The sequence below is a fragment of the Bombina bombina genome, chromosome 1, assembly GCF_027579735.1.
Source record: "Bombina bombina isolate aBomBom1 chromosome 1, aBomBom1.pri, whole genome shotgun sequence".
NCBI lineage: Eukaryota > Metazoa > Chordata > Amphibia > Anura > Bombinatoridae > Bombina > Bombina bombina.
This window is the reverse complement of record NC_069499.1, coordinates 1337233261-1337245848: the sequence shown is the minus strand read 5'-3', so window position 1 is coordinate 1337245848 and position 12588 is coordinate 1337233261. Positions and strand designations below refer to the sequence as shown.

At 36.5% G+C, this 12588-nt stretch overlaps 1 protein-coding gene across 1 annotated transcript in view; it reads left to right on the top strand.

The window, feature by feature from the left end:
• Positions 1 to 12588, top strand: part of HYDIN (HYDIN axonemal central pair apparatus protein) — a 595027-nt gene that overhangs the window by 210007 nt on the left and 372432 nt on the right. The window contains 3 exon segments of the mRNA XM_053719498.1: positions 1936 to 2176; positions 4903 to 5046; positions 11029 to 11169. Coding sequence (XP_053575473.1) covers positions 1936 to 2176; positions 4903 to 5046; positions 11029 to 11169 — 526 coding nt within the window.

The following is a 12588-nucleotide window of genomic DNA, read 5'->3' as shown; positions in this document are numbered from 1 at the left end:
AGGCGGTGTTGCGAACTTCTTTTGAATTTTTACCTAAAGTTGTGAATTCCAACAACATTAGTATAGAAATTGTGGTTCCTTCATTATGTCCTAATCCTAAGAATTCTAAGGAGAAATCGTTGCATTCTTTGGATGTTGTTAGAGCTTTGAAATATTATGTTGAAGCTACTAAATCTTTCCGAAAGACTTCTAGTCTATTTGTTATCTTTTCCGGTTCTAGAAAAGGCCAGAAAGCTTCTGCCATTTCTTTGGCATCTTGGTTGAAATCTTTAATTCATCTTGCCTATGTTGAGTCGGGTAAAACTCCGCCTCAGAGGATTACAGCTCATTCTACTAGGTCAGTTTCTACTTCCTGGGCGTTTAGGAATGAAGCTTCGGTTGATCAGATTTGCAAAGCAGCAACTTGGTCCTCTTTGCATACTTTTACTAAATTCTACCATTTTGATGTATTTTCTTCTTCTGAAGCAGTTTTTGGTAGAAAAGTACTTCAGGCAGCGGTTTCAGTTTGAATCTTCTGCTTATGTTTTTCATTAAACTTTATTTTGGGTGTGGATTATTTTCAGCAGGAATTGGCTGTCTTTATTTTATCCCTCCCTCTCTAGTGACTCTTGTGTGGAAAGATCCACATCTTGGGTAATCATTATCCCATACGTCACTAGCTCATGGACTCTTGCTAATTACATGAAAGAAAACATAATTTATGTAAGAACTTACCTGATAAATTCATTTCTTTCATATTAGCAAGAGTCCATGAGGCCCGCCCTTTTTTTGTGGTGGTTATGATTTTGTATAAAGCACAATTATTCCAATTCCTTATTTTATATGCTTTCACACTTTTTTCTTATCACCCCACTTCTTGGCTATTCGTTAAACTGAATTGTGGGTGTGGTGAGGGGTGTATTTATAGGCATTTTGAGGTTTGGGAAACTTTGCCCCTCCTGGTAGGAATGTATATCCCATACGTCACTAGCTCATGGACTCTTGCTAATATGAAAGAAATGAATTTATCAGGTAAGTTCTTACATAAATTATGTTATTTATAAAGATCACTAAAAAAATTGCATCAATAAACATTGTAATATATCTGCATGTAATTTACAAGATCTTTGACTTGTAGAAGAGCCTTATTAAATGTAGAATTTTAAGCTAGAACGTGGAGCTGTTTGCCTGAGCTAAAGTACAAAGCTCTTAGGGTTGAAAAGCTGTGCAGTGCATCGTTATGCAACCCAATTAGCTTCTTGCTTTTGTTCATTATGTGATTCTTTTGTATGCAGTATGATGGAACCAAATAGTCCTAGACAAGATATACTTTTAAAAGACAAGCGAGAGTGATCTGGGTTTTCATGTGATAATAAATCTTTAGTGAAGCAGTTTTATAACTTGGAGACCTGGTCTTTCCTCCATAGTTTTGTGCTTGATAATAATTATTTGTGCATCAGCTGGATGCTTCTTATAAGACTTATTTTTAACCGTTATAGTTCTTATGTGTCATGTAAACTTAGCAGCCTTTTGTATTTGGCTCCACGTGGGTTAAACACCAATCAGTAATGATTCCTTTCTGGGTTCTATTATTTTATGATGTAAAATAAAACAAGACCTTTAATTCCTGATAAATGTGATCACATGCAGAGTAGCTATACAGCGTACAATACTATGTAACTTTGTTTAAATTTGTTCACATATCAACTGTCATTTTTTATTTATTTTTTATCCTCACCATCTAAAGTTCCTTTCAATATCCTAACCATTGAACTGGATCATTAGGGAAGTTATGTTGTGGAAAAGGATGGATGAAAGGGACAATGTTTTAGCCTATAAATCAAGCATTAAGCTAATAATCCATCAATAAAATCTTAATGATATGGGCTATCAATCTGAATGGAAATCTTGTTTTTCATTACTAAAAAGTTTTTTACTGCTTTTTTTTCTTCGTAGTTCTGGTCCCTGTTGTTATCGGTTTACAATGAGTAACCGTGGTCGAAGGTCCCATCTAATCCATTGGATATCAGATGGATTCTCTCCATTTCGCAAGCGAACACAGCTTCCAAGTATTAAGTCAGCATCGTCAAACACTGATATTCCTGGTCCAGTTTTTAAGATTTCTCCATCACGTATGGAGTTGAGACCAGGACAAAGCATTGACGTTGTACTTGAAGGATTTTCTGACACTCCAAAGGTGAGAAAAAAGATAATTGTTTCTTTTATTGTTCGGTTGCTCACTTTTGAGTTAATCTGCTCTCTTTTTAGAAAATCTGTTTTCACTACTGAATTTTAAGGGTTTGCATTCCCCAAATAGAAACATAAGTATGTAAATCCTGGGTAAGGTCAATATTTTGCAATGGTGTTTAGGTTGTCACTATTTAAAATGTTCTATAATAAAGATAAGATATATTAGCAGTGTGCATGTTAGCAGACGCATAGAGAAGCCAGTGTGGTAATTGCAGAATTGTTGTAGTATTATAAAATAAAAATAATTATATAGATATTTAAGTAGTATAGGGAGACCCAAAATTAAGGTATCAGAGATCTGTAGTTAATTTAAGAGAATAATAATATACACATTATCTGGATAATTTGATATAAATAATTAAGCGCTCATAATAAAAAATGGAACCCTAAAGAATATATATCTGATCCCTAAAGGTTATATCAACCTCTAATAAAAACTGAACACGATTGTTCAGATAATAGTGCATAAAACATCAAGATCTGTGTCTGCAAATAGAAGAGTTTACACATGGTTATTCAACATAAATTATGTCAAAAATAGCATGACACAAGACATATGTATATAAACAGACATAAGTTTGTGTTCTGTTTTCTGGTGGATACATCAGAAGGAGATCTGTCATAATAGAAAATGGATTACAAGTGGGGCATTGACATGTAACACATAAAAGATGGGTTATACAATAAATGACACATTACATGTCATGTCTTACCATTACGTCATTTTTCATGGAAGACCTGGGATCTGTGTTTTCATTTTTATCACGTAGGTTGCACTAGAGCGTTGCATGCTTTGTTTACATGCGTGTTTTTGGCTTGAATCTGGCACCTATTTATGACATGACGGCCTCTTCCCTCCTTGCCGTTTGTGATACAAGCTATCTTTGGTGCACTTTTTGTCTGTTGTTCTTGGTTCCAGTTTATGCTTTGGTTTTTACTTTGATTTTGGATCATGACTCTGTCTGCCTATTGGTGCTGTTTTTGATCCCTGCCTGACGACTTTGCTTCTAGTTCCAGAGTATGTACTGCACTGTTCACTGCTTTTGAACTTGAACTGTTTTCCTATTTTTAGGATTCTGATTTAGCTGTTCCACATTCTGGCTTGATATTGATTCCTAATTGCTTAGATTCTAGGTCTGATCCTGTGTGTTTTGATAGTGTCATATCTAGCCACATGTAGTACTGGGTCCATACCATGACTGACATATTCTATGTGGCCAGACAGTACATTTCATACATTAAATACATACAATACTTCACTGCAAGCTGTCTTTCTTTATGAAGATTTTATAAAGTATTGTCTGCAATAGAGGATGGTGCACATTGATTCTAGAATATTTTTGAAGAAGTTATTAACTTTGCTACCATCCCATACACAATACTTATTGGAAGCACCACTGAAGACAGTGATCCTACATTGATTAATGTGATAAGTTAGGTTTCAAAAATAAAATATTTCATGAAGTCTGTTTATTTGGGGTTTTATATTTTTGGTTAAATTAGTGTCTGTACGAGTTATGGCTCTAAAGTAACACTTCACAACAAAGTACTATTTCCTTGTTATTCATTGGTGTTATATGTTACTGTTAACACCGGTTACAATTAGAACTTATTTATGTTAACTATATGGAGCCTTAGACTATACGGTGTGCTATATTTTATTATGGAAACGCTGACAACTCTTAGATTTGTAAATGAGTAAAGAAAGAAAAATACAGCCCAAAGAAAAACTACTAAATAATCCATAATCTGCAACATAAAGGACAATGTAGTTTAAAACAAACACTCAGATAGTCTAGTCCCCATAAGGTCTCATAGATAAATTTGTTTCCTTGAAAAACTTTAAAGGACCAGTCAACACATTAGATTTGCATAATCAACAAATGCAAGATAACAAGACAATGCAATATCACTTAGTCTGAACTTCAAATGAGTAGTAGATTTTTTATAACAAATGTCAAAGTTATGTATATTTCCACTCCCCTTGTACCATGTGATAGCAATCAGCCAAGATTACGTATAGTCTATGAATTCTTGCACATGCTCAGTAGGATCTGGCGACTCAAAAAGTGTAAATATAAAAGACTGTGCACAAGTAAATTGGAAAGTTGTTTAAAATGACATGCTGCATCTGAATCATGACAATTTAATTTAACCTGAGTGTCCCTATTGAGGTAATGGAAATAAAATGTGGTTTAGATATGAAAATCTTCGAGGTTTTTGAAAAACATACAAATGTTGGGATGACAAACTTAAAGGGATAGGAAAGTCAAAATTAAATTTGCATGATTCAGATAGAGCATGTAATTTTAAGACAATTTTAATTTCACTTCTATTTTCAAATGTGCTTTGTTTTCTTAGTATCCTTTGTTAAAAAATTAATACGCACATATCATACACTAGTGGGAGCTGCTGCTTATGGTGCCTGCACACATTTGTCTCTTGTGATTGGATAAATAGATATGTTCAGCTTCCTGTCAGTAGTGCAATGCTGTCCTTTCAGCAATGGATAACAAGAGAATGAAGAAAATTTGATAATAGAATTAATCTGGAAAGTTGTTTTAAATTGTATGTTCTATCTGAATCCTAAAAGAAAATGCTGGGGTTTACTATCCCTTTCATCAAATTTACAAGTGAAGAGTGATTATATATATTTTGATAAATCTCTAACAGGTGGTGAAGGAGAGGTTGATTGGATTTGCTATTATTGGAAAGCAGACTGGAAAGCATCGGATCATGACTGTGGATATCATATGTGAATTCATTGCTCCTGTTCTACACCTCTCTGCCAGGCAACTGCATTTCACTGTGCAGAAGGTGAGTTGTTTTTTCATGTTTACAGTGACAAAGGTTTATTTCCATGAAGATGTTTTTAGTAAACAGGGTCACTATGATCAGCCGTTAACTGATTTTTTTTAGGGGACTCCTCCATCTCTGCAAATAACTAAAATAAACTAAGATCAACACCACAAATTCCAATCCATTAGAATTAGATTATTTCGTGTGAAAACATCAAAATCAGCTTGTGTTTTTTTTGGCTTCTGTATTTTTGCATTTAAAGGGACAGTGCACTGTAAATTGTCCTCCCCTTTAATGTGTTCTCAAGGTTCCATTTGATCAATTTGAGAGTCTTAAGTTGTTTACAAGTAGATCATTCACCTTTATTTTGGCATTTGAAATAACAGTTTTTGCCTGTTGAAACTGCCACCAATACTGCAGTAATGGGTACAGAAAAGCTATATAAACAGCCAACCGAAAAAATAACAATTCAGTGGGGGATGGGAGACATAGTTACTAAAATTTTCATTTTAAACTGTTCTTTCTAAGCATTGGACTTTGTGTATATAGGCTGAGATAAGATAAGGAAGCCTTTGTGTGCATAGAGAGTGTTTGTCGCGCCGATCTAGCCGTTGCTAGGGGCGTGGCGTCTCCTTCCCTGCTCGTGGCCAGGGGCTATGCTGGGTCCGGATGCGTGCGACGCTGACATCATCGCTGCACACTCTCCTCTCTCTCAGATGCCAGTGCGGATTCCTCTGGCATGAATCCTGTGCCTATGTAAGTCGCTCAATAACGATCTATCACAGCCCAAGTATACATGTTACTTTGTGTGCTCCTGGGTGTGATAGATCGTTAGTACTATATTGCCTTTATGTGTTTGAACCCTGCCTATCTGACTACTCTGCCTGTTATACCCCTGAATTGCTGGATTGATATACTGCTGCTGAACTCTGCCTGTCTGACTACTCAGCCTGTTTATCCCCTAAATTGCTGGATAGATATACTGCTGCTGAACCCTGCCTTTCTGACTACTCTGCCTGTTTAACCCCTGTTGTTTTGGATTGCCTCTTTGTTGCCGAACCTTGCCTGCCTGACCATTCTAGTGGTGTGCCCTTGGACTGCTTTACCGTTGCCAAACACTGCTTGGACTGCTTTACCATTGCCTGACCATTCTAGTGGTTTGCCCTTGGACTGCTTTACTGTTGCCAAATCCTGCCTGTCTGACCATTCTAGTGATTTGCCTTGAACTGCTCTGCCATTACCGCTGGGGACTGTCCTGCCTGTGGTGAGTGCCGCCCTCCTCATCTTACTAACTTTCTCTGCTCTGGGTTATTCCCTATCATTACGGCTCGATGTCGGGATAACAAAACTTCTGGCCGAGTTCGGTCTGATAGAGGAGTATCCCACGAGCATTACAGTGATAAGGTAATGAATTATGCTTCCCCTGCAGGCCCATTCTATTTTAAAGGGGTTGTGATTTAAAAAAAATAATAATAAAGTGCCCAACAGGGGGCCTGTCCGAGAAGCGGCCATGAGCGGTCGCAATATGTGGAGCTCTTACTGTGATCCTGCTAATCCACTGATTACTGCCAGAACATTGGACTTCTATTGAAAAGGATCTGAGATCTTAAACACCCCTTACTGTGTGGATGCTATAATCCTAAACTCTGGTGTTTTTATGACCGCAGAGCCCTGATCTGGACTTTTGAGGCCTAAGGTGGCGGCCTAATACGAAGCCTCAGAACCACCCCAAGCTATCAGACTGGGTACAACAGTCACTGACGACTGATACTTTCTATCTCTACAGACCACTCATTCCAAGCGACTTATCTATAAGACTGGAGGCTTTATAGATTTACCTAGGATATGGCTTTTCTAATTTTGACACGTCTGGACAGATGGGAGACTGACCACTTTGCGGAGCTTGAGCGGGAACTCTGCCACATAGTTGAAACCGTAATGAAGCCCTTAAACCCTGAATTAAACCTGTTGGAACAAAAGGAGGTATGCGACCTGAAAGGATTGGAGTAAGGAATTGTGTGGGACAGACCTTAACCTCTCACCCTATACTCTGCTTCTAACGGCACTTTACGAACTGGAGCCTACAGCGCCCAAAACTGCTGAAATAACACCGGCTGGTCGTTTTCACAGGAGCCCCCACCCGGTATCTCTGAATGCACTTACGGCTTACACCTGGTTGTTCATAAGGTACGAAACTGACTTACATTCAAGCCTGGTCTGGCCGCAATGGCTTCAACTCCAGATGCAGGGAAAGAGGATATGCTCTCTTTGTAGCTGCTGCTTATGTTGCATGGGTATAGGCTAATTTACTGCCGTTTCTCAGTGGAACTGTGACTTTACACCAGGCACACTCGCAGACCTGCCAGCAATCTTGCATTATACACCAAATGTTGATTTACCCACTGATGTCTTTAATAGCTTGGCGGGATGCTAACTAAAGCTAAAGATAATGAAAGCAATTAGCTTGATAATAGATAGTATGCAGTTTTCCTCATGCCAGCTCGGTACCAACTAGATCACTTTGTTTTTGTTTTTTACATGTTTTATCTTAATGTTGTAGTAGTTTATACAATGGGGCATATGTATCAAGCACCAAATGGAGCTTGATGCCCGTGTTTCTGGCGAGCCTGCAGGCTCGCCAGAAACAGCAGTTATGAAGCAGCGGTCACAAAGACCGCTGCTCCATAACCTGTCCGCCTGCTCTGAGCAGGCGGACAGACATCGCCGGAAATCAACCCGATAGAGTACGATCGGGTTGATTGACACCCCCCTGCTGGCGGCCCATTGGCCGCAAGTCTGCAGGGGGCGGCGTTGCACCAGCAGCTATTGTGAGCTGCTGGTGCAATACTGAATGCTCGCCGTATTCAGCGAAGTCTGGCGGACCTGATCCGCACTGTCGGCTCAGGCCCGCCAGACTTTGATAACTAGAGGCCAATGAGTTCACTTTACATAAAAAAAGAAAAGAATGGTCTATTACACGCCAAAAAAGTACCATCCCTTCCTATAACCTACATAAACAATAATTCTATAGCTGAGATTCTATAAGGACATAATGTTGCTAAGATTTGAGCTTACAAATGTATTCACAAATAGTGGGAGTGTTCCACGTGGCTAAGTTTAATTATCTTTGAGGACTATTAAGTTTCTTTATATGATTATTATTACTCAGTCCTATTTTTCTTAGAGGGATACTAAAATTGGAGACCTGTGAATACTAACCAAATTATAGATTTTAACTATTCTAAGAGATAGCTAGCGCAATACTGTTAGTTGGCTAACATTTTCATGACTTTTAAGAACCAAGAGCACACATAACAGAATCCAAGCTAATGTTATAGATCTTTTCCTGCGGGCAGCGGCCAAGTTCGTGGGACAGAACAAGATACTTATCTCAGGGATTTTTGAATGCTTATGTGAATTCTGTTCCCTTTGCCGTGTTCTGGGATTATTGGCCTATCAGATATAAGACTCCCCTCCTCTAGACTGACCAAACTTGATCATAGGTATTTCACAGAAAAAGATGATAGCGGCACTACTAAGAGTAGACCCCTATTTAAATTATTGGGGAGTGTGTGTTATAATAAACACTCAATAATTAAATATAGATGAGGGGAAAGAAGGGGTGCTGTACACTGTCAATATTCTACTGGGGATAAGTAATGTAAAGCTCACATTACAAAAACTCTGTACATAATAGCACTCGGCTACTCGTTATTTACAGGGCAGATATAGAAGCATAGGTCTCTGAAAGACCTATATAGTCCTATACAGAAGCATAGGTCTCATTTCAGAGACCTATGCTTCTATATCTGCCCTGTAAATAATGAGTAGTCGAGTGCTATTATGTACACAATTTTTGATCGTAGATATCTCTGAAGTTACCCCACAAAAATGTTTCCCAAAATATCACGATAATCTTGTTATTAATTCAAATCTGAAATTGTCTTTGCACTACCCGCATATAAACCCCCACGTACTAAGATTAACACTTAGACGCTATACTGGTCCCCTTTTGCTCATCTTATATTTGTCTCCCCACCTGGAAATTATATATACTGGATTAGATATTTCTTAGATAATAGCTCACATTAGACAACTGTAGGCCTCCAGACATTAATACGAGTGGTATAATAGTAGCTACTATCAATCATAGTCTTCTGAGAGTATTAGTTTTATAGTCCAAGAGTGGCCATAGCAGTAGTTATGTAACATCTTATATTGATTTCAATTTTTATTTCAAATCTAATATATAAAAACATTTAACACATTCTATTACTATGCCATGCCACTTTCACACCTGTAGGTTTCATTGTTATAACGACTCAATTACTAGCTCTTCAACTATTACTATATTATTAGCACACGTGGCTCTCTTAATATGCGCTTAATAGTAGCACATATATGTCTATATTCTGACAGTGGGTTCCTTCAATAATAATTTACCTCCAGTTTCTTCTCATATACCTGTTCATAGGTCCAAGAGTGTCCTTCACACTCACAGGAGGTCCTATATATTAGAAAAAGGAGATTTCATATCAGCTTGTTCAGCACAACCGCTTTTATATGCATATTTCAATATATTACTATGAATCAGAACTTACAGTCTTATTAGCTCAGTAAATTGATTGCAGCTTAGTTTTCATTGTTAGCCAGCATATTCAAGGTTCTGTAACTACTAAAGAAAGCTTAAATTCACCTGTAACTTTGTTCGTTGTCAGTGAACATATTCAATATCCCGTATTTGCTAAAAATCTCAATAAAAAAATAAAGAAACAAATAGCACAGGCAGCTATTTCATATACAAAAATAAACCCAAATGAGCATTGCCCTATACATTTTATACTCTTCAGCTGGTATAATGAGTCATTGGAAACTCATTAAAGGGAAAACAGTTTTTTAGTACACTGTCCCTTTAAATCCATTAGAAAAGTTACTTGAAGGGACATGAAACCCACATTTTTTCTTTCATGATTCAGATAGAGAATACAATTTTAAACAACTTTCTAATTTACCTCTATTATCTAATTTGCTTCATTCTTTTGGTATTCTTTGTTGAAGAAGCAGCAATGCATTACTGGGATCTAGTTAACACATTGGGTGAGAGAATAACATGAGGCATATATGTGCAGCCACCAATCAGCAGCTCCTGAGCTTACCTAGGTATCCATTTCAACAAATAATACCAATATAACAAAAAATATTAGATAATAAAAGTCAATGTACCAAATCCAGGACATCTGTTTTTCTTATAATAGGATTAGATTAATCTGCATGTGTAATTGATGAAAAAAAAAACACAGCAACCAACTGAATATTGAAAATGGGTGCAAAAAGTAATTATGTGCAGGTTTTTTGTATTTAAAGGAACATTAAACACTAAATACATTTTATAGACATATTATTGAGGTCATTCCCTGCCTCTCTCTAGTCATGGGTGCTGCCATGTTGAAATCTGTCTTTCATTACAGTTTCCAGTGCACATGTGCAGCAACTCTCCTTCTGATACCTGCAGGGTAACCTAGGTTCCATAATGGTATCACCCATAATTAGAGGGAGGCATATGAAATGTATTTAATGTTTAGCGTCCCTTTAAGTAATTATATCAATTGATGACATGTTCATATAATTTTGTTTTTAATTAACATTTTTTTAAAAGTGAAACCCTTAAAGCCCCCAAGCCATACTTTAACACCGCATTGGGCTGCCATTAACCAGACAAAAAAAATAATCAGTTTTTTAATTCAATTATTTGAAATCCAAAAAAACTGCTATTTTTTTATACTTGTCTGACAGATTGAGAAACTGAGTCAGAAATTGAGGCTTTATTCAGTTTATTTTGAATTTTGCTATAGAGTGCATTAGATGACTAATTGCAGAACATGGATCCTATTTTATTTTTATCTTTTTTATTTACAAGTTTAAGTTTTAGATTGTTGTTGAACTTGATAGATATCTTTTTGTTTGTGATGTTTACATTACACTTCCTTTTTTTCTTTCTAGCAACCAGATAATGAGCTTACTCAGCAGTATCAGCCTCTCATGCTGAGAAATATTTCTTCTTTGCCACTCACTCTCTTCTTATCAGTGAAATACCCATTCTCCATCTTCAAGAACGAGGTCCTCCAAAATGAAATCCCTGAGGTACTGATGGTGGGAATGGTATTCAAGAAATTTGTGACTGATATATTACTAATATGTCACAGTAGGAATCAGGGATAGCAGGACTAAGGCAGAATAGATTTATAGAAATAATAGACAGTTAAAACATACACAATATCAGAGAAGTGTAGACTAATATTAGATGGTACATACACAATATCAGAGAAGTGTAGACTAATATTAGATGGTACATACACAATATCAGAGAAGTGTAGACTAATATTAGATGGTACATACACAATATCAGAGAAGTGTAGACTAATATTAGATGGTACATACACAATATCAGAGAAGTGTAGACTGACATTAGATGGTACATACACAATATCAGAGAACTGTAGACTGAAATTAGATGGTACATACACAATATCAGAGAAGTGTAGACTGAAATTAGATGGTACATACACAATATCAGAGAACTGTAGACTGAAATTAGATGGTACATACACAATATCAGAGAAGTGTAGACTGACATTAGATGGTACATACACAATATCAGAGAACTGTAGACTGAAATTAGATGGTACATACACAATATCAAAGAACTGTAGACTGAAATTAGATGGTACATACACAATATCAGAGACGTGTAGACTGACATTAGATGGTACATACACAATATCAGAGAACTGTAGACTGAAATTAGATGGTACATACACAATATCAAAGAACTGTAGACTGAAATTAGATGGTACATACACAATATCAAAGAACTGTAGACTGAAATTAGATGGTACATACACAATATCAGAGAAGTGTAGACTAATATTAGATGGTACATACACAATATCAGAGAAGTGTAGACTAATATTAGATGGTACATACACAATATCAGAGAAGTGTAGACTAATATTAGATGGTACATACACAATATCAGAGAAGTGTAGACTAATATTAGATGGTACATACACAATATCAGAGAAGTGTAGACTGAAATTAGATGGTACATACACAATATCAAAGAACTGTAGACTGAAATTAGATGGTACATACACAATATCAAAGAACTGTAGACTGAAATTAGATGGTACATACACAATATCAGAGAACTGTAGACTGAAATTAGATGGTACATACACAATATCAAAGAACTGTAGACTGAAATTAGATGGTACATACACAATATCAAAGAACTGTAGACTGAAATTAGATGGTACATACACAATATCAGAGAAGTGTAGACTAATATTAGATGGTACATACACAATATCAGAGAAGTGTAGACTAATATTAGATGGTACATACACAATATCAGAGAAGTGTAGACTAATATTAGATGGTACATACACAATATCAGAAAAGTGTAGACTGACATTAGATGGTACATACACAATATCAGAGAACTGTAGACTAATATTAGATGGTACATTCACAATATCAGAGAAGTGTAGACTGACATTA